The sequence below is a fragment of the Polypterus senegalus genome, chromosome 10 (assembly GCF_016835505.1).
Source record: "Polypterus senegalus isolate Bchr_013 chromosome 10, ASM1683550v1, whole genome shotgun sequence".
NCBI lineage: Eukaryota > Metazoa > Chordata > Cladistia > Polypteriformes > Polypteridae > Polypterus > Polypterus senegalus.
The window spans coordinates 43,016,797-43,041,416 of NC_053163.1; the positions used below are offsets into that span (position 1 = coordinate 43,016,797).

Here is a 24,620-nt window from a genome sequence, read left to right on the forward strand (position 1 = left end):
GGTGTAAATTCTGGCTACTTGTAAAAGTTAGCGCTTTTTTTTATTATTCAGTTTCTCTCAGTGACGTTCACGTGGTACAATGAACTTGCCTATCCTTCTCTGAGTTGATGGAGTTTATCTCCATTCTTTTCACAAAAGCAGCGATGACCACACCTGCTCAGAACTATTTGTTTTACTGGCAATCAAAGACACAATGTCCAGTGAGCACTATCAGACTGGACAAAGACAGAACTGTAACAACAGACATCTTCTTCACAGCGCTTCGACTGGCAAATACTGTAGACTGCTGCACCGCAACACAACTCTGCTTCGATCTAAATAATTAAACTAACATAAATCCATCATTCATTTATATATTTCCTTGTCTTCCCACTCTATCCAGCTCCTTTACTAAATCTTTACCACTGACTTCTACATTTATAAATGACCTGCTTTCTAAAGTGAGGCCAACTACCTGTGTACTGGACCCTATCCCCACCACACTTCTTAAATCCCAGCTTCATGCCATAATCCCAGCTGTTACAACAATAATAAATACATCCCTTGACACTGGCTTTGTGCCAGCCACTTTTAAACCACCCAGCCGCTTCTGCTTCATCAGAGCTTTCACAACTTGCCTCAGTAAAATTATAACCTGGATGGAGCATTAAATTGCAACAAAACTGAACTTTTGCAAAAGAGGACTAAAGCACAACTTAAGAAAATGAGCTCCTTTTCAGTCACTCTTGATGGTGATCTCATTAGACCTTCTTCTAATGCAAGGATTTCATCCCACCTCTTGGGAGATCAGACCACAACATAGTGTACCTTCTTCCTTTTTATGTGCCACTTGTGAAGAGACAATCAGCCACTGTCTGGAATATGAGGGTGTGGTCAGAAGAAGCCAGTGTAGCTTTACAGGACTGCTTTGAGGCAATAGATTGGGGCACTCTCTGTGAGCCTCATTTGGAGGACATTGATGGTCTCACTGACTGTATCAAAGAATTTGTTAACTTCTGTGTAGACAACACTGTACCTTTAAAATCTGTACGCTTCTTCCCTAACAACAAACCATGGGTCACCGAGGACATTAAAGCTCTTCTGAATGAAAAGAAGAGAGCATTTAGGTCAGGTGACAAAGAAGCAGTGAAAAGGATACATAAACAGTTGTCTGTTAAAAAAAAAGAGGGGAGGGACAGCTATAGGATAAAGCTGGAACAAAAGCTGCATCAGAACAGCACCAGAGAGGTCTGGAAGGGCATGAGGGCAATTACTGGTTTTAATTCAAGCTGCCAGAGGACTGAGGGTGACAGAGAAAATGCAAATGAATTTAACCAGTTTTTTAGTAGGTTTGACAGCATGCCTCAGTCCAACCGGCCCTGCAGCTCCACCTCTGTGGCTGAAAATGTATCCCTGGACACCACCATCAATACCTCACCTGCTAACTTTTCCCTCTCCCACCCACAGGAGAAAAAGCGCAATGAATCATTATCTCCTACGCCATCCTTACCAGCTGAACCCTACTCCGCCCCTTGTTCTATCCACAACACTGACACAACCAGACCATCCACCAACTTTACAGAAGACCAAGTTGTGAAAAAATTACGCAGACTTCATTCTGACAAGGCGGTAGGCCCTGATGGCATCAGCCCAAGGGTGCTTAATGTCTGTGCCTCACAACTCTGTGGTCTACTACTTAGGATTTTCAACTTAAGCCTGAGTGTTAAAAAAGTGCTAGTGCTATGGAAAACATCTTGTCTGGTTCCTGTTCCAAAGAAGGCACATCCTAGTGCCTAGTGAGAGACTAGTCCTGGAAATACTTCGCCCCCAGGTTAAGTCAGCACTGGACCCTCTCCAGTTTGCCTACCAGGCAAGGATTGGAGTCGAAGATGCAATCACATACCTGCTGCACCGTGCCTACAGTCACCTAGACAAGCCAGGAAGAACTCTCAGGATTATGTTCTTCGATTTCTCATGTGACTTTAACACCATCCAGCCAGCCAGACTGGGGATTAAGCTATCGGAAACACAGGTGGATGCTCCCTTAGTTTCGTGGATAATGGACTATGTGATGGAAAGGCCACAGTTTGTCCGGCTACAGGGCTCTGTGTCTGATACTGTGACTGGAACTGGTGCTCCACAAGGAACAGTTCTGTCACCATTCCTCTTCACCCTGTACACTACAGATTTTAGTTACACCAAAGAGGGCTGCCATCTGCAGAAATTCTCTGATGACTCTGCAATAGTTTGTAGTATTAGACATGGAGAAGAGACGGAATACAGGAAGGTAGTGGACAATTTTATTGACTGGTGTGAGCTGAATCAACTGCAGATCAACACCAGTAAAACTAAACCCTGTCTATTAAGGGTATGGAGGTGGAGATAGTTGAGGAGTACAAGTATCTAGGGGTGCATATGAGCAATAAGCTAGACTGGTCCAGGAACTCGCTGGCCATATACAAGAAGGATCAAAGTAGGCTGTACTTCCTATACAAGCTCAGATCTTTTAGTGTCAGCAGCACTATGTTGCGGATGTTCTATGACAGTGTTTTTGCCAGTGCCTTTTTCTTCGCTGTGGCATGCTGGGAGAGCAGCATGAAAGTGGCAGATATCAGGAGACTAAACAAACTAATTCAGAAGGCTTCCTCTGTGGTAAGAGAGAAACTGGACAGCTAGGAAACTGTGGCAGATCAGAGAATGTTGTCTAGGCTTTGATCTATTATTGAAAAAGCTAATCACCCACTTCAAAGTGTTGTGGTTGGACAGAGGAGCATTTTCAGCAGTAGACTGACTAGCATCAAGTGCTCCACTGAACGTCACAGAAAATCCTTCCTCCCCACAGCCATCAGACTCTATAACTCCTTTTCAGATCACTCACCCATATTTTAAGCTATTACCTCTTTCAGTATTGGATATCCAGGTACATTTTTCAAGTACTTGAAATGTGCAACATACTATCTGTTCTTGTGCAATAAATTGTCTTCTCTTCACATGAGAATAACCCTATTTGTTCTCAGAATGTGCAATATTATTTTAAGTGCAACACTCTGCAGTCTTGTTTTATACTTACATTTATTATACTTTATTTATATTTACATGATTACTTTATACTTGCTCTTAGTGTAACATGTCCCTTGTCTGTTGCTAAGTTGTAACATAAGTAATTTCCTTCGGGATTAATAAAGTTTTCTCATTCTGATTCTTACTCCATCCACAAAACCACATTAAGAAACATTGTTACTTCCACCTCTGCAATATATCCCATGTTTGCTCTTTCCTTTTCTTTTCTAATGCTGAGAAACATGCTTTTATGACATCCCATATCGATTATTGTAACTCCCTACTGGCAGGTGCCCCTCCAAATCTTATATCACATCTCCAGTTAATTCAAAACTCAACTGCAAGAGTTCTTACACAAACTAGCAAAAGTGAGAATATCACACTCATCCTGTTTCGCCTTCACTGGCTCCCTGTGCCTAACAGGATCAAGCATAAAATTCTGTTAATAACATACAAAGCTTTAAATGGCCTTGAACTGGACTACATCAGTGATGTTCTCCATTGCTATACTCCTATTCGCCCATTAAGGTCCTCTGATTCTAGCAATCTTGTTGTGCCTCACACTAAACGTGTGGTGGTGGAAACCAACATGTCTGCCTGTCTGTGCCCGGGTAACGTTCACAATGCATTTGGAGAGTACATAACACACTTCTAATATAAAGAGTAGAGCTTTCTACTTAAATTCAGACATCCACACTAAGACATGGCTCACCATTTAATTAAAGAATAATTGCATTCAAGTCCTGTTTTACATAAATGGCAATTCACCTACTTTTTTGGCTGTGCATTTCTTTTCTAAATAATGTGTATATGTTTATATTTTTATTTGAGTTACTAATCCAAGTTTTCATTTTTGGTATCAAAATTATATGTAGCTACTGTATATACTTAGCTCCCATATTTTATTTTTAACAATCAGCATTAAGGCAAGCATTTTTAAAGTATTGCTTTTTATTTACTTCCACTGAGAACCAAGTTATTTCATGCAGACAGAATGACAGACAGGCAGGCAGGTAGGTGGGGATGATGACAACTATAGGTGATTTTTGCATTTAATGTGATTACACCTAAAATATGCTTTCTTACAATTTTTAAAATCATGTTTTCAACAATCTTTAATTATGTTTGGTTTTCTGAAAAAACTGTAAAATTAGTACCAATATTTCTCCAATTTGCATAAGATTGGGTTCTCTATTAACTATTAACTTTGCACAGGTATAACACACTTCAATTTTTATATGTGAAATGTTTATTATTATTATTGATATACTAATTTAAGATGATTCATGTGTATACATTCTTTAGGAGATGGTTAAATTAATTCTTAGGAAGATTTGGAATTCAGTATACTAGTACATTAAATGTTAATAAAATGAATACAAGGAATATTTGACTTACATTAAGTCCTGGTACTCCTGGAAACCCTGGAAGTCCAGGTGGCCCCTAAAGAAAAGTGAAAAAGGACAGTTATTATTCTAGTATAATTCCATACTCCTTCTGATTAACAGTTTAAAATTCCTTCTAATTACAGAGATCTACAATATGCAATGCTGTCATAGCCATACTGTTTAAACTTATATCTGTTTTTCTAATTAGAAGTAATTCCATCTAACAAGGATTTGCTAATTTACATCCAAAACATGATGCACTTATGATTATTTTAACTACATGTAAATGTATTTATTATTATTATTATTATTATTATTATTATTATTATTATTATTATTTAATTAACAAATTTCCTTTTGCAATGTTAAACATTTTAGTTTAGGTAGTGCAAAAATGCATCTATTACTCACTTACTGCTACATAACAAGACCTTAACAAAGTTTTTTTTTGATGTTCATAACACTTACAAAGCATCAGTAAAGTGGATACAGTATTTATACTTGTGCAGTGTGGCATTTGATATGCTGGTAAAATAACTTATAACTATGAAGGATTCTCAAGTCTTATATTACATTATTCTATATCAAGAAAAAATATGTCTCACTTAAGCAACCTCTGACCGTTCCAAATTAAAGTTTTATTGAATATTGCTAGGCCACATTGCAAAGATGAATAAGTACTTTACTGATGTTTTGCAAGTGTTATGAACACCAAAAGATGCATTTTTTAAGGTTGTGTTACATAAGAGTACATAAGCATAAGTAAGCAGTGTAGTGTAGTGGTTAATGCCTTGGATTGCAGTTGCAGAGCTTGTGGATTCAAATCATGCTACTGACACTGTGTGACCATGAGGAAGTCACCTGACCTGCCTCTGCTCCAATGAGAAACCCACTATAATGTAACAAATTGCATCATAAATGTTGTAAGTTACCTTGCATGAAGTTGTCAGCCAAATTATTTTTGAAGTACCTAAACTAAAGTGTTACCAATCTTTCTAAATTCCCCTTTACAAATTGGTCTAATTTTCACACTAGAATCCCTAAAGTTTACGAAAAACCTTGTAATCCCGGGCCACCTTAAATTCCTTCGCACCTTCTCATCAGCGTCTTTTGCTTTGTGAATATGTCAATCACCACCAGCAGCAGGCAGTCTGATATTCCATCCCCCACTGACGCAGCTTTAGTTGTACACAAACTTCTCCCAGCTCAAGTCTGTTCATTTGGGTGTGAGGTGCCTTGAATTGTATAAGGTATGTAATATATTGTTATTTGAAACACATACACTTCATATGTGTTCCGTGTCTACAACGATCTGGGTTTTTCCTACGTTTGTAGGATGACAGGAAATGCAACGCAAAAAATGCTGAACACATAACTAGAGCAGAAACTTTTATATTTCCTGCTAATAACTGGCAAAATGCTGATGTGAAGTGTATAAAGTGTGAAGCCAAAATATCAAATAAACACTTATAAACACTGTGGTGTGAATGCAGGCCGTTCATCCCAACCAATACCCCCAAAGCCGCCAGGTGGAGCCCTCCCTGCAGCATGGAGGTGCTCCGAAGACCAGCAGGGAATTCTGGACATTGGAGTCTTTATTCACAGCCCTGCTGTATACCATTGGGGCCCCTAGGAGACGCTGCAGGGAAGAACAGTGTTTATTTAACCTACAACCAGGAATTACGTTTGAGTCACATGGACAAGAGGAACGACGTGCTTCCGGGGTGAAGCAAACGACTTTTGATCTGACCCGGAAGTGATAGGAGATCACATGGACTGGGGATGTGGGGTCAGGGAGTATAAAAGGATTGTGGGAGCTCCCAGACGGGGAGCTGAGCTCGGTGGAAGGGTGGCAACGCGTCTTGAAGTGTGGAGGATTGATTACTGTGATTATTGGTTTATTATTAACTAGCAAAATACCCGCGCTTCGCAGCGGAGAAGTAGTGTGTTAAAGAAGTAAAGAAAAAGAAAAGGAAACATTTTGAAAATAACATAACATGATTGTCAATGTAATTGTTTTGTCACTGTTATAAGTGTTGACGTCATATATATATATATATATATATATATATATATATATATATATATATATATATATTGTGGCATTCGGCCGGGACGCCCAGTAGGACCGGAGGAGGGCTTGTGCCTCCTCCAGACCGCGAGGGGGCGTCCGCCCTGGTTATGTTGGGGGACTCGGCTAAAGGGCTTGGAAGCCCAGCCTTGTAGGGACCCGTGGCCACCCAGGCGGCGCCCCTGTGCCTGAATATCCCTGGAGCCCAGCACTTCCGGCTTCCATTTCCGGCGCCGCTTACGAGTGGCAGACTTTGCAGCAACTTCGTATATGACTTTATCTTTTTACCTTTTTATCTCTATTTTTCTCTATTTCACTCATCACTTCTACCACTTTCTTTTATGTGGAATTGCTCCCTGGACACTTTTTACTATTTTACTACTTGACATGGATTTTTACACTCCGAGAATCGCCTATTCAAGTAGTCAGCTTAAAGCACTGAGAAGAAATGCTTATGCCGGTGTGGTTCCTTATTTACCTGACGAGGTAAGAAGACGATATCGGGGCAGCCGAGCTGGTGCAAAGAGAAAGATAAGATTAAATCGAGACTGTTTGTTATTGTTTACGTCCCTCCTCAAGATAGCGAGTGACATCATCCATTCCGCAGTTGCTAAGTTACAAACGCAGCATCCTGAGGCACTTGTGCTAATCGCTGGAGACTTTAACCATGTAACACTGGACAAAACATTACCTGCCTTCTCCCAGTATGTGGATTGTAACACTCGGGGAAACAGAACTATCGACCTACTGTATGCAAACGTTAAAGACGCATACAGCGCCACCCCGCTGCCTGCGCTTGGGAAAGCAGATCATAACCTGGTTCTGCTTCAGCCTCAATACAAACCAAGAGTGAGGGCGCTACCTACAACTACACGCTCATTCAGGAAGTGGTCCCCTGAGGCAGAGCAGGCTCTGAGAGACTGCTTTGGAACTACAGACTGGGATATATTGCTTGAGTCACATAGTGAGAACATTGAAGAGGCTGTTGAATGCACAACTGATTACATCAACTTCTGTATGGACATTGTAGTTCCAGTAAGAACAGTACGCTGCTATGCTAACAACAAGCCATGGGTTACAAGTGACATCAAGGGCCTTTGAACCAGAAGAAAAGGGCTTTTAAAGGTGGTGATCAGCATGAGCTCAAGCGCGTGCAGAAGGAACTCGAGTCCAGCTCAGGGCGAAAGAGCAGTACAGGAGGAAGCTGGAGCAGAAGTTGCAGAACAACAGCATGAAGGAAGTGTGGGATGGGATGAAGATTATCACTGGCTGCAGCTCGAAGCGGGGTGCCGCCATCAGACAGACGTGGAGAGAGCAAACCAAATGAACAACTTCTTTAATAGGTTTGATCACTAACCCACTCTCACCTCGAGTACTGCATCCTCCAACCATCCTTCTGCTGATACCAGCATAGGTGAGACATCCCCACCCACAATTACAGCAGCCCATGTGAGCAGAGAGCTGAAAAGACTTTGTGCCAGCAAAGCAGCGGGTCCAGATGGTGTATCGCCACGACTGCTGAAGGCATGTGCGTTGGAACTGGGGAGTCCTCTACAGCGCATCTTCAACCTGAGCCTGGAACAGGGGAGAGTCCCAAGGCTTTGGAAAACATCTTGTATCACCCTTGTCCCAAAGGTATCACGTCCTAGTGAGCTGAATGACTTCCGGCCTGTTGCTCTGACATCACATCTGATGAAGACCATGGAGCGGCTGCTGCTTCACCACCTGAGGCCACAGGTCCGCCACGCCCTCGACCCTCTGCAGTTCGCATACCAGGAGAAGGTGGGAGGGAGGATGCCATCATCTATATGCTACACCGATCCCTCTCCCACCTGGACAGAGGCAGTGGTGCTGTAAGAATTATGTTTTGGACTTCTCTAGCGCCTTCAACACCATCCAACCTCTGCTCCTTAGAGACAAGCTGACTGAGATGGGAGTAGACTCACACCTGGTGGCATGGATTGTGGACTATCTTACAGACAGACCTCAATATGTGCAACTTGGGAACTGCAGGTCTGACATTGTGTTCAGCAATACAGGGGCGCCGCAGGGGACTGTACTTTCTCCGGTCCTGTTCAATCTATATACATCAGACTTCCAATATGACTCGGAGTCCTGCCACATGCAAAAGTTCGCTGATGACACTGCTATTGTGGGCTGCATCAGGTGTGGGCAGGAGGAGGAGTACAGAAAGTTAATCAAAGACTTTGTTAAATGGTATGACTCAAACCACTTACACCTTAACACCAGCAAGACCAAGGAGCTGGTGGTGGATTTTAGGAGGCCTAGGCCCCTCATGGACCCTGTGATCATCAGAGGTGACTGTGTGCAGAGGGTGCAGACCTATAAATATCTGGGAGTGCAGCTGGATGACAAATTGGACTGGACTGCCAATACTGATGCTCTATGTAAGAAAGGTCAGAGCAGACTATACTTTCTGAGAAGGTTGGCATCCTTCAACATCTGCAGTAAGATGCTGCAGATGTTCTACCAGACGGTTGTGGCGAGTGCCCTCTTCTATGCGGTGGTGTGCTGGGGTGGCAGCATAAAGATGAAAGACGCCTCACGCCTGGACAAACTTGTTAAGAAGGCAGGCTGTATTGTAGGAGTAAAGTTGGACAGTTTAACATCTGTGGCAGAGCGGCGGGCATTAAGCAACCTCCTGTCAATCATGAATAATCCACTGCATCCACTGAACAGTGTCATCTCCAGGCAGAGGAGTAGCTTCAGTGACAGACTTTTGTCACTGTCTTGCTCCACTGACAGACTGAGGAGATCGTTCCTCCCCACACTATGCGAATCTTCAATTCCACCCGGGGGAGTAAATTCTAACATTAATTTTATTTATTTATTTTTATTTTTTTAATTTTTATTACTATTTAATTTAATATTGTTTCTTTGTATCAGTATACTGCTGCTGGATTATGTGAATTTCCCCTTGGGATTAATAAAGTATCCATCTATCTATCTATCTATCTATCTATCTATCTATCTATCTATCTATCTATCTTCCGCCACACCAGGAAGTGCTGGGGGAAAGATGACAGGGGACACCCAGACGGCTTCTGGGTGCGCAGCCGGCACTTCCGCCACACTGGGGCGTGTTTACGGAGGAAGCAGCTGGAGCCCATCCGGGTTCCTATTTAAGGGGCCGCCTCCCTTCAGTCGAGGGCGGAAGTTGGGTGGAAGAAAGATTGGAGCTGGAGAGAGGACTGGAGGTGGCCAGAAAGGCAGTTGGACTGTGTGCCCTGGACTTTGGGGGAACGGTGCTGGAGGCACTGGGAAGTGCACTAATTTGTATATATTTGTAAAATAAACGCGTGTTGGGTGAAATTAAGATGTCCGGCTGTCTGTGTCCAGGTTCAAGTCCACAATATATATATATATATATATAGCAAAATACATGTGCTTCACAGCGAAGTCATGTGTTAAAGAAGTTATGAAAAAGAAAAGGAAACATTTTAAAAATAACATAACATGATTGTCAAAGTAATTGTTTTGTGTATTTGGCGGCAGCGTCACAAAGATGTTTTCGTCTAGCTGCATCAGAAAACGTACCACGACGTCTGACACGCCTCCTTTTTACTGTTTTCTCACAGCTTGGATTGCTGCTGTCATAATCGGTTTGAGTCTACAAATATATATATATATATATATATATCTATACTAATAAAAGGCAAAGCCCTCACTCACTCACTCACTCACTCACTCACTGACTCACTCACTCACTCACTCACTCACTCACTCACTCACTGACTCATCACTAATTCTCCAACTTCCCGTGTGGGTGGAAGGCTGAAATTTGGCAGGTTGATTCCTTACAGCTTCCTTACAAAAGTTGGACAGGTTTTATATCGAAATTCTACGCGTAATGGTCATAACTGGAAGCATTTTTCTCCATTTACTGTAATGGAGATGAGCTTCAACGCCGTGGGGGCGGAGTTTCGTGTGACATCATCACTCCTCCCACGTAATCACGCAGTACATAGAAAACCAGGAAGACCTCAAAAAAGCGCTCAAGAAAACATGCATTATATAATTGAGAAGGCAGCGAAACAATAAGAAGCGAGTTCTGCTACTTCGGAAACAAAGTACGATGTAAACCTACACTTTAAATTAAGTTCATAGACAGGCTGCCGCTGGCGTTTGTAATTTAGTGCCTGCCCATATAAGGCCTTCCGTCAGCGCAATCCAATAGCAAACTGCCACGGGTAAATATTCACGGGTGAAGGACTGTGCTTATGGAGAGGAAGATGAGATGGTCAGGGTGGTGTTTGACACAAACTCAGCGAAACTGCGAGAGAAAGTTTTAAGTGCCAGGACTAAGGTAACATTAAATACAGCCATGGACATAGCACGAGATGGCACCAGCACAGCTGGGAACCTTCGATGCATGTACACCGAGTGGCTCACGTGAACTGACGCAGTGCACAGATAAAAGCAACAGTTCCAAAGAGCTGAACAAAACCGAATTACACAATTGAAAAGGCAGCAAAAATATGAAGCGTCTGATAAGCATATTCATAAATGCAGCTACTGTGGAAACAAAGCACACGGTGGAAAAAGTCAATGTCCCGCTAAAGGAAGACAGCGTAAAAAAAAAACCCCGTGCATGCAGTTTGTCACATCACAGATAAAAAGGAAGACGAGCTGTTTATTGATGCAGTAAGAAACTAATCGATGAATGAAACCTCTTATCTTTACAACGATTGACAAACACGGAATGTAACTTGAACACATTGTACAAATACGAGCCTGATTGAAAGAAATAATGATAATCAAATCCTTGATGACAGCAACATTCAATAACACTCACAAAACAATTACTGTATATTGACAATCATGTTACGTTATTTTTAAAATGTTCCCTTTTCTTTTCATAACTTCTACTTCTCCACTGCGATACACGGGTATATATATAAATGTATATCTATAGCCCGATCTACAATACATACTTTAGCATAGACAAGCGGTGGCGCAATTGTAGAGTCTTAAGCCTCTAACGCCGACATTCGAGGTTCGATTCCGAGAGGGATGTACTGACTATGTATGCGCTACCCGTTTCATTTTACCTTCCCATCTCCTTGGTTTGGGACGTATGAAAAAATATTAGGTTAACGCAGAATCATGTTACGTTATTTTAAAATTTTCCCTTTCTTAGCACAAGCACAGTTGAGAAGCTTCGATGCATGTACTCCATAGCGCGTAAAAATAACGCATTTAATCACACTTTCAATTCCAAGCAAGCGGAACTTTTGTCAATGCATGATTTCCTGGTACATCCATTACACTGATGCACACATCACAGCTACAAAAATGTTAGAGTCGGAATAAAGCGCGTTCCTACGACTGATCATTTCGACTACCCGAAGCCTTGATAAAAGCATGGTTTTGTGCACACTGAAAAGCAAGCAAAATTAGATGCATTACAGAAAGCGGACTTTGTGGCTCTTACTGACCGTTAGTAATTCTAAATACATCTAATTACAAAATGTTCAATGATCACACTGTTTTAGCCTAATGTACAAAATAATTTTGGCTAATGTTACTCAGAGTTTAAAGAGTAAGCTGGTCAAATTACCTTTTATGTTTCTGACTTATTTTTTTAAGAAGAAAAACTGCACTTTATGGTGAAATTTTGGTTATTATTATTTAAAGACAATACTATTCTGAAAATGTACTTAAAGTACTTAAACTACCACTTTATTTTTAAGTCTGCCCAATTTTAACCAGGGATGATATTTTTGTTTCTGTTTTGAATTCAAATGCAGTTTAAAAGCTTTTTTTTCAGAAATTAAAACAGCTTCAGTTTACAATATTCATGTCCATGTCTATTATTTGATTCTGTCGCCCACTAAAACCGTTTTAAATAAAAAAAAAAAACATTTGCGATTTGGGGCAAATTTACGTGTCGATTACATACGATTAATCAAGATTAATTCTTACACAGCCTCTAATTAATTGGATTAATTTTTTAATCGAGTCCCACCTAATATATATATGTAGATATATATATGTAGATTTGTATATATATGTGTATATACAGTATATATGTAGATATGTATATGTTGTATATACAGTATGTATATATGTGTGTGTGTATATATACAGTATGTGTGTATGTGTGTATATGTATATATATATAACTGTATATATATGTGTATAGATGTGTATATATATATATATGTTTATATGTATATATATGTTTATATATGTGTCTGTGTGTGCGTGTGTGTATATATATATATATATATATATATATATATATATATGCCAGCAACACTCATGACAATTACAAAACAATTACATTGTCAATCATGTTACGTTATTATTAAAATGTTTCCTTTTCTTTTTACTTCTCCGCTGCCAATCGCAGCTATTTTGCTATATATACATATTACATTAACAATCATCTTACGTTATTTTTAAAATGTTTGCTTTTCTTTTTCATAACTTCTTTAACACACTACTTCTCCGCTTAAGCTGGTATTCTGCTAGTAGTATATATATATATATATATATATATATATATATATATATATATATATATATATATATATATATATATATATATATATATATATATATATATATACATATATACATATATATATACATATATACATATATATATACACATACATATCTTCATATCTATATACATATCTACATATACACATATATATATATATACATACCTATGTACATATATACACACACATACATACATACATACACACACACAAATTATATATATATATGTGTGTGTGTGTGTGTTTGTATGTATGTATGTATGTGTGTGTATATATATATAGACATACATACAAACATACACACAGGTATATATATGTGTATATATATATGTATGTGTCTATATGTGTGTGTATAGCTTTGGTCACTGAGTGCAAGGGAAAAATAATAAAATGTAGTCTATAAGTTATTAAACAGTAAAACATTAACGTTTTAAGAAGTAAAGCTACATTGAGCACTACTGGAGTGGTTTCGGGTAAACTACATTTTAAAGACAGTGTAACACAACAGGTAAGTAGTACTAACAGCAGCTAAAATGTATATGGATCATCTGTTGGTAGTAGATCCCTTTTGAAAGGCGCTACACGACGGCTGTGGTATAGAAATTACATTTTCAATGTGAACATCCAAATTTCTGCCTCTGGTAATGTGCCTTACCGGCATTACCAGCAATTAAAGAAAATTAATTTTGTGTCCTCTACAGTGTTAAGAGAGAAAGGCTTTGGTTTGGGATAAAAGGAAAAAAGGTGTAAAGAAAGGAAAGTTTCCATTTTCTTTTATATAGTGTAGAGAGATGTCTTCGCTGACGATATGAGCGCCTTTTGGGGACAGTCGCAGTGGGTCTTGTGTAGACTGGTGAGACGCCCCAGCCATTAATCGGCTGTGATGGCACTGTCGGCCCTCCACTCCTATGCGTGTGTTCATAATCCGAGCTGACGACCTCATAATTGTATACGTGCAAAAGAAAGTGCGAAGTGCCTTAATATTAGTTTGCCGCGGTGTAGAAAAGGGATCCCGTGTTTGCACTTGTCTGGGCTATAGCTCAGGGGGAGGATGAAAAAAATGAAATTCGCGCCGGCTGCTCGAGTTTTGTAGGGCAGGAGACGCCACTTTTTGCAGACACGTTCACATGATCAAAAGTCTCAGCGCCCTTTGGAGGTCATTCATGATTGACATTGTCATTGTCATGAGTGTTTCTGTCATATATATATATATATATATATATATATATATATATATATATATATATATATACATATATATATATATATACATATATACACACACACATAAACATATATATACATATACACACATATATACAGTATATATACATATACATCCACATATATATACATATATATATGTGCACAAAACCACGCTTTTATCAAGGCTTTTGAAATGAAATTTTCCTCCAATCAGTCGTAGCAACGCGCTTTCTTCCAACTGTTACATTTTTGTAGCTCTGATGTGTACATCAATGTAATCGGTGTACCAGGAAATCATGCATTGCCAGAAGTTCCCCTTTGCTTGGAATGCAAAGTGTAATTAAATGCGTTATTTTTTAACGCGTTATGGAGCACATGCATCGAAGCTTCTCAGCTGTGCTTGTGCTAAGAAAAGGAAACATTTTAAAAATAACGTAACACGATTGTCAATGTAACCTTTTGAAAGTAGTGCCTGGAGGATTCAGAGTGTGGAGAAACTGTAGAGACAGCGTGTGTATTAACTTGTGGATTTTTCTGTGAGTATTTGGTGGCACCGTCACAAAGTTGGTTCCTCAAGACTGCGTTAGCTGCGGAGCTCAGCTCACAGCGAAATGAGGTGAATGGGAGGGGAGATGATGACGTGACTCTCCCACCCGCCTTAACTGTCAATCGCCCCACAAAGACAGTCCCTCGGAATTTGCATAAGCACAGCCCTTCACCTGCAATTTTAACTTAGTTACAAAGTGATCAAAACTCTCATTTATATCCTGCGTCCTCTCATTAAACTTGTATCCCGCATTAGCCGTGGGCATGACAAACGCCAGCGGCAGCCTGTCTATGAACTTAATTTAAACTTTAGGTTTACACCGTGCTTTGTTTCCGAAGTAGCAGCACTCATGAATATGGTTCTATGTGTGACTCGGTCGCTTCTTATTGTTTCGCTGCCTTCTCAATTGTATAATGCATGTTTTCTTCAGCGCTTTTTGGAGTTCTTCCTTGTTTTCTATGTATTGCGTTGACAGTCAGTTCACATGATTACGTGGGAGGCGTGATGATGTCACATGAAACTCCGCCCCCCACGGCCATCGAGCTCAACTCCATTACATTATATGGAGAAAAATAGGTTCCAGTTATGACCATTACGCGTAGAATTGTGAAATGAAACCTGCCCAACTTTTGTAAGTAAGCTGTAAGGAATGAGCCTGCTAAATTTCAGCCTTCTACCTACACGGGAATTGGAGAATTAGTGATGAGTCAGTCAGTCAGTCAGTCAGTCAGTCAGTCAGTGAGGGCTTTGCCTTTTATTAGTATAGATGAGTATTGTGGATAGGAGGGTGCTTTGTGTACTGTTTGTGAAGAATAAAGTCAATATTCGGACTTTTATTCGGTGTCTGCCGATTTGGTTTGGATTTGGTTCAAGAAAGCGATAGCACCCCCAAACTGTCACAACACTTATAAAGACAAAAGACACAGATATAACAAAACAAGAGCACTTTTTTTCTAGAATTTAACCAAAGTAAATGAAATTCGGATTGGGTATGACAAACACACCCACACATAAACATCTGCTTGGCTGGTGCAGAGGTAAGAACCGCTGTCTCGAAATCGAGTGGTTCCAGGATTGATGTCGGGTCCTTCGTGAATTAACCGTTTTGAGTAGTGAGCAGCTATGATTATTACTATTATAGAATAAAAAAATACACAATAACCGGTGTAAATTTATGGTACTTGTAAAAGTTAGTGTTTTGTTTTATTATTCTCTTTTATTCTCATGGTCACATTTGCGTTCCCCCAGATCTGACATACAGTAATCCCTCGCTATACTGCGTTTCGGCTTTTGCGGCTTAACTCTATCGCGGACTTTATATGTAAGCATAACTAAATATATAACGTGGATTTTTCGCTGCTTCGCGGGTTCTGCGGACAATGTGTCTTTTTGCTTCCTGTACATGCTTCCTCAGTTGGTTTGCCCAGTTGATTTCATACAAGGGACACTATTGGCGGATGACTGAGAAGCTAACCAATCAGAGCTCGCAGTAAAGTTCCTGTGTGCTGAATGCACTGCTAACCAGGAAGTCTTGTCTCGCTCATTCAGCATCAACTTGTTTCGCTGTGTAAAGAGTTAACTTTTGTGCTCTTTTGTGTTTATCTTTGTGCATAGTAAAGCCCTTCATTATGGCTCCAAAACGATCTGCTCCTGCTACTGCTTCAGGAGCCGTTCCCAAGCACCAACGGAAGATGTTAACGATTGCCGAAAAGGTAAACGTTTTCCATTTGTTGAAGAAAGGGAAAAGCTACACTGCTGTAGGACACCATTACAGCATCAATGAAGCTACGATTCTTTTTATTTAAAAAGTAGGAAAGGAATATAAGATCTACGGCCGCAGTGTCCTTTTAACCAGGGTGCAAAACAAGTTGTAAGTGGATGTAAGGCAGTAGTCTGGATGGAACCTGCTTTAGGGAGTTGGAGTGAAGACTGCCAGAAGAAGAGAAACGGCAGTGCTACACAATCGCCTGAAGTGGCTCCTTTAGAAGGGCTGTAACGCTCTCCTTTGTTGTGCAGTAAAATTAAACTCATTCTAATCGGACAAGTCATCGTGTTATTGTTGGTGAGTAACCATAATTAATTTTCTACTTACAGTACTTAGTACATGTACGTGCGTTTAGTGTCACTGTACACACATTTACTGTATACTATTTTTCTTGCATTGTACGTATTTATTGCTGATGGCCTGTCTATCGTAATGGCTGTAACATATGTGATATCGGAGACACTCGATATCTTTAAAATAATATTTAGGTTTTACTGTATATAAACAGTGTGTTTATATACATAATTTCAATGAATCTTATCTAATATCTAAGAGAATACAAAGGGATTATGCTGTATAACTGTGCAGGGAATATTTATAAACAGTGTGGGAGAGTTTATAAGGGCCTAAAATATATAAAAATAACCATAAAAACATATGGTTTCTACTTCATGGATTTTCACCTAGCGCAGGGGAGTCTGGAACGCAACCCCAATGATCGAAGAGGGATTACTGTAGTTAATTTTTAAATAAAGACGTGCTATAACAGAGGTAAACTCAGATGAGGATGAGAGTTCTTCAATGGAGAAAGAGAACAGAAGCCCTCCCCACAAGAAACATCCACTCACACATAAGAAGAAAGCAGCTGCACCAGGCATAAAGGCGAAAGATGGAACCGTTTAGATGCAGCAGGAGGTTGGGCCTCATCCTGCCAGTGAATCTGCCACAGGCATCTCCTTTAATAAAACAGTGGGGCAGCATTTTTTCAACCTTTAAGTATTTGTGACCTGAGTTTTCATAACAGTTTTAATCGCGCCCCCTAATGTTTTTTTGAAACCCTAATAAAGTTTATTCCCATATTTTTTGCTGCCGATACACCCCTACAAATTTAAAATTTCCCTACAAATAGCCAAATTCCTCCACATATGGCAACACTGCCCACCTCTTCTTATTTCTCACCCTTTCACAGAAAGTTTCAATCTTTGCCGAATTTACTAGAGATGCACCTGCTAGTATAAATGTGAACTCCATCTCGCTGAGGCCACATTTCAGTCTGGTTGCTTGACTTAAGTACTCGATAGTGTTCGTAGCAACTCAAATATACACTGCAAAAAGCAAACATTTTTAAGCTCACCATCATGGATAAATTTTTAATTGGGTGCAAACGAGCATCGGACAATTGTGAACCATCAACAAGCACGGAGAAGAGTGTCGGTCCGAAGGTTAAATCAAGAAAATATTCTGAAGAGTATTTAAATTTTGGATTTATAAGAACCGAAGTAGCCAGCATTGAGAGGCCCCTTTGTGTTATTTGTTCAAAAATTTTGGTGGCGGACTGCATGAAACCCAACAAGCTTAAGCGCCATTTGGAAACAATTCATAGTGAGTACGTTAATAAACCTCGAGAGTTTTTTGCTGCTAAACTAAAATCTCATGAAAAGCAAAAATCAGTTTTTAAAAAGCTTTGTCTGTCAGTGAAAAAGCTTTACTAGCTTCTTACAAAGTTTTGTATCAAATAGCTAGATCCAAAAAGCCGCACACTATTGGAGAAGAACTCATTCTGCCAGCTGCAATTCAAATTGTGGAAATTATGCTTGGAGATAATTTTACCAAGCAACTACAGTCCATCCCTTTATCAAATGATACTGTTGCTTGTCGAATTGGTGATATATCTGAAGATATACAGGAGCAGCTATTGTCAAAACTGTGTGGAAGATTGTTCTCAATTCAGCTTGATGAGGCAACAGATAGCAACAAGGATTGTCATTTAATTGCATATGTTCGATTTTGCAATGGATTGTCAGCAGTGGAGGAGCTTTTATTTTGTAAACCAATACAAGACAGAGCGATAGCACTTGCTTTATTCAATGTATTGGATAATTTCATGACTGAGGCTAACATACAATGGGAAAACTGTGTTGTAATATATACAGATGGTGCTCGAGCAATGTCTGGAAAATTCCAAAGTTTACAAACATTATTAAGACAAAAATCTCCACAGTGTATCTTGACACATTGCATGATTCACAGTGAAGCCCTAGCTGCCAAAGAACTAAGTCCTGGTCTGAACAATGTGTTGACCACAGTTGCATCTGTCGTGAATTATATAAAAATTAGGCCCTTAAAATCAAGACTTTTTTTTTTTGTTCTTTGCAAAGATATGGGTGCAGAACATACAGCTTTACTTTTTTACTGTGAAGCAAGGTGGTTATCACGTGGCAAATTTCATCAAGGTTTTTACAAATTAAGAGATGAAATAGCAATGTTCTTTGAAGAGGAAAAGCGCAAGAAAGCAGAAATGTTTCAAGATCACTTATTCATGATGAAACTGAGCCACTTAACCGACATATTTGATAAACTGAACTTGTTAAACATTCAGCTTCAGGGAGCTAATACACATATCTTGGAGATGAGTAACAAGGTGAATGCATTTTGTGGAAAACTCGAACTATGGAACACACACGTAAAGCAGAAAAACTTGGAAATGTTTAGCAATGTGAACAAATTTGTTAAAAACTATACTGTCAATGAGGATTACATCAAAGTTATATTTTTATCTATTAAAAATCATCTAACCATGTTGGCTAAAAATTTTAGAAGGTATTTTATAACCGACAAAAACTTAATAAAAACATACGAGTGGGTCAGAGACCCATTTCAAAATATTCCCGAAGGTCTCTCAGTTGAAGAACAAGAACTATTCATAGACCTCACAGCAAGTGCCGAAATTAAAAGGGAGTTTGGTAATAAACCACTGTTTGAATTTTGGCCTGGACTAGATGAACAATTTTCAGCACTGAAAGAAAGAGCTTTTTGTATACTTTTCCAGTTTCCTAAATCTTATCTGTGTGAAAGCGGATTTCCTACAGTAGTGGCATTAAAGAAAAAATATAGGTCCCAGTTAAAGGAGAACTCAGAGTTTCAATTTCTAATTTAACACCGTGTTATGAAAAGCTTTGTTCTGCAAGACAGGCTCAAGGAGCCCACTAATTTGTTCTTTTTTAATTAATTCTACCAATTTGTTCTTTTTTAATTAAAGATATATCATAGATGCATATTTTATTATACCTACTTAACTTTTATCAACATTTATCTAACTCTATATTTATTTTTCTAGTATCAGAATGTAGTTTAAGTTAATTTGTTTTGGTTTCAATAGATGTATTTTTCATATCTTTGCGCCCCCTTTTTTGTTTTCTGTTGCGCATTGTAACAGGTACACACGTCGCAAATGTAGGAAGGACGGTTCTTGCAGCACGGAGAAAAAAAAGAAAGAGACAAATATATGCGACATTGGGTATAAATTTATGGCACTTGTAAAAGTTAGCTTTTTTCAGTTTTATTCTCTCAATCACGATTTTGCTGTACCCCCCACCCAACCCTGCCCATCCTGATCTGACTCTAAGTAACAGCCCCAGCATAAATTCAAACCCTATCTGACGCTGTTCATTTTCAAATAATATTGCATTAGCAATGATGTTTTCATATATATCGTCTCTCAGGTGTGTAATAGAAACCACAGCACAGAGAGAAGTGTGCGCATTGCAACAGGTACATATGTTGCAAATATAGGAAGGACGATCCTTGCACTTGTGTGAACTGTGAGCATTTGAATTTGATGATTGCATATAGCGCTGAACTGACCTGTCCGCGGCTCTTTTATCATTAATGCACCAGTTAGGGCAAAAATAACAAACAGTGACATATTGAGATTGTTTTATGGACAGGAGCCCAAATGTGGAGAAGAGAAATTTTCAAAGTTAAGTGCACTCAAATCTGTGTCTACTTATACAGTATACCCATTTTATTTTTTCACTAGCTATGTTTCCCAGCTTCAACCAGGTAATTTTCTAAGACAATGGACCTCAATTATTGTGGCATTGGATATTTAGATATATCATAAGTATTATATAACTAACTGAGTACTTTTCTGTATATGATATTTTTGTTTTTACCAGTTTTACGTTTTAACTCAAAAGTAATATACACTAAATTGTTGTTTAATTCATTCCATACAGTATTACTTTTACAGGCTGCATATTTACGTGACCCACATAATGAATCAAATGTTTAAGCACTGTACAGAAAAGAACAGGTAAAAAGAATTAATATATTGAAATATGTACACTGTCCTAGCGCTAGAAGTATAACCAAATTACTGTTAGTACTACGCATATTTAGCACTACTCCTTGATTTTATTATTGTTTTTACAGATTATATTAGTTGAGCATGCTGGTGGGTGTTGGTGGCTTGAAGCACCGTGATACACTAACGTTCAGTCAAGGAGTCACGGCTAATGTCCCCTGTGAAACTTTGACCACCTTGATAAAATAACATTCGACTGAAGAGCAGGGTGCATTGCTGGTGCTCTAAGTAGAAATTGAAAGAGGTGCCGGTATGGTGAGTGACCCACTATAAAAGCACTGCATTGTCTACCTCTTCTTTTTTCTGACTCTGGGAGATACATTTACAGTGCTCAGTAATCATTTAAACTTACCAAGACATGCTGTTGCTACTAGCTGGTGTTATACTTTGAGATTCAATTGGGCAGGCACTTGCCTGTTTGTGCTCGGCAAACCAGAGCACGGCAGCACACAGTGGTATGTCCCCAAAGTGGACATCCCAGTTTTTCGGAATGTTGCATGTATTTCACCAACAAGGGCCTTTCTGCCCCATTCCCATTCTTTAAAGTATATGTATTTAAGCGCACGCGACAGTCCAAGGGGGACAAAATCACCCCACCTTGTCGAATTTGTATGTATTTTATACCACATTGTGAGACGTAAGAAGAAGCCAACAAAATAGTGACAACTTTGTGTATCCGAGGATGCAACTTGCTAAGCATATCATCTTTGAGCTTCTCTGCGCTTTTGTCCATCAAATTTAGCCTTCATTTGCATAAAGCAACAGCCAGTGGTGCTCAGCAGAAAAAAAGGAAGTGGTAGCTAAGAATACTCCACTCATTATTGCCAACAAATATCGACAAATGAAAAATATGGTTGCACTGCTATCTCATCCGTACATTAACTTTTTTGTATGTATGAGATAAATTTACATTAAAAAATCTTCAATCCTAATCGATCTGTTAGGGAAGACTACCGTTTTATATAAGTGTTCTAACTATTCATACAAGCATTTATAGTTATTATACAGGAGTGTCTGTTAATGCAAACTGCATGTGAAGTTACCTTTTCTGTCATTGTTTTAATGAAAAACCCTGTTATATCACTACTCACACATTTAATTAATCTGCAAAATGCAATTTGGTATGGGAAACAACATTATATAAGCTGCAGATCCATCTCCGGACACATGCACACATTCACAAGGGGCCTGCTTAAAGTCGGATTAACCATCACTGGTGATGCACAGATTGCCTTTTTTTCTTTTAAGCACCAACAGTTATCCACAGTTATAAAAAATAAACCCATATCTGACAAACCCAAAATAAAATGATAAAATTACTAACCCAAACCTGCTTTATTAGTATTGAAAACAAAGCACATCTAAACATTAATTTAATAACATTTACTAAAATATAGGAGACAATCAAAATCAGACTAATTTACACAAAAATGTATTTACCATGCAGTTAATAAAAATCAGAGGTTGACGATAAAATGCCAATCACAATCTGGTGCAAACCAAAACAACCAGGGGCTTCATGTATAACGCCGTGCGTAGAACTCGCACTATAACATGGCGTAAGCACAAAAGCCGAAATGTGCTTACGCACAGAAAATCCAGATGCAGGAATCTGTGCGTACTCCAACTTCCACATTCTTCCGCTACATAAATCCTGATCAGTGGGAAAACTAACGCTCGTGCACGCGCTTTATGTAACGCCCCAACTCCTCCCAGAATTACGCCTCTTTGAATATGCAAAATAATATAAATCGCCCTTAAGCGCAGCCTTCTGTGAAAAGACAATGGGAAAAGCACAGGGGAAATATAAGAATTTCAGCGAATACTAAGTGGAGGCAAAGGAAAAACATACTATTTGTTCAAATAAACCGTGGTATAATCAACAAAAGGAAGTTGATCGAGTGACATAGCGTGTTGGAGAAACTTGAAAGCTCACATTCACAAAATCGCACAGTGCCGGAAATAAAAAAGAAGTCACATATCAAAGTTGCCGTGAAAAGAAGAGTTGTAAGCCCACTGTCTGAGTGTCATATGGAAGCTTATTAGGGTACAGAGAAAAAAGGCACACGGTGGGGAAAAAGCACGAAATGTCAACTTTAATCTCGAATTTTCCACTTTAATCACGTAGTTTATTTTGTCATTTAGTAGAACATTATAAACTTCATCTTAAAATCGTTTAATTAACCAGTTTCTCAAATCACATCGTAATTAAAGTAGCACGTTAAATGCTTTGCTTTGTATTTGATCTTCTATGTGCTCTATGTGTGTGAATCACAACTTGCTTCATAAACCGGCTCTCTTCCTCCAACTGGACACAGAGTCCATTACATTCGTGATATTACATCTCTCTGAATAACTAAAATACTGAGATGTATACGTAATGTCATTTTCATGATGATAGGAGTTAAAGCACGTTATTAAACGTGTTTCACTTCGATGAAATAATTTAATGCAGCAGTACTCAGGGGCGGCTCTAGGCTTGTGGTGGCACTGGGCAGAGGAAGAATCGGTGGCTCCATCACCCGCCAATGTCATGCACGGTGGATGGCCACGTCTGTTGCAGACACTGCATAGCCGCCTTGTGCTCATGACACAAGCATTTAACTTTTGCTGAAATTTGTCGCTGCATTTTTTGCTGTGTTGTTATTTTCTCTTTCTGTTTTATATTCAATATATATTGGCGTGGGCGGCACGGTGGCACAATGGTAGCACTGCTGCCTCGCAGTTAGGAGACCCGGGTTCGCTTCCCGGGTCCTCCCTGCGTGGAGTTTGCATGTTCTCCCCGTGTCTGCATGGGTTTCCTCCGGGCGCTCCGGTTTCCTCCCACAATCCAAAGACATGCAGGTTAGGTTGATTGGCGATTCTAAATTGGTCCTAGTGTGTGCTTGGTGTGTGTGTGTGTGTGGGTGTGTTTGTGTGTGTCCTGTGGTGGGTTGGCACCCTGCCCAGGATTGGTTCCTGCCTTGTGCCCTGTGTTGGCTGGGATTGGCTCCAGCAGACCCCCGTGACCTTGTATTCGGATTCAGCGGGTTAGAAAATGGATGGATGGATATATTGGCGTAGCTGTCACTGCAATCAGTGCTTTTCTTTCCCCAAGTAACCGATCGCCATACAATCAGCTCTGTAATAGACGTTAAGCCATCTGTAAGCTTAGCGCCGATTCTTCAAAACGTTTAAAGAACATTGAAATATCTTCGTAGTATATGTTTAATTATTCTATCCTTAACGACACTCCCAGTGAAGAATATAGATTATTTAAATGAAGTTAAAGTTTTATGTGTATAATTTAACAAACATATTTTGCTGCATTTCACCTTAAAAATGATATCGTCATTGTTATGGTGTATAAAATCTGTACATTTTGGTTTCCATTATATTTTGTTCAAGACAAGACAACAGATGAAATTAAATTAAAGCAGGTTTTCTTCCCTTACACCTTACTTTTATAACAATTGTTCATAGCTTCATGCGAATTTGGTTTTATAGCCTGGGAAAGGATGCTGAACTGATACCTCAGGCTATTGATGGATGGACATCTGGAACAACAATTTGCTTTATAGCCTAGGACAGGAAGAACTACTGATGCCTCCGAGTACATCAAAGGTTTTGTTGTGTGGGAAAACGGACAGTGAATTAATTCATCAATCATTTGGACAGCCAGCCAATCAGGTGCATGTGTTGTGAAACCAAGGCTTGACATTTCAT

The 24,620-nt window shown here is 39.3% G+C and overlaps 1 protein-coding gene across 1 annotated transcript in view; it reads right to left on the reverse strand.

Moving 5' to 3' along the window:
* Window positions 1-24,620, reverse strand: part of col4a5 (collagen, type IV, alpha 5 (Alport syndrome)) — a 481,130-nt gene that overhangs the window by 378,196 nt on the left and 78,314 nt on the right. The window contains exon 5 of the mRNA XM_039765771.1: window positions 4,438-4,482. Coding sequence (XP_039621705.1) covers window positions 4,438-4,482 — 45 coding nt within the window. The remainder of the gene's footprint in view (window positions 1-4,437; window positions 4,483-24,620) is intronic.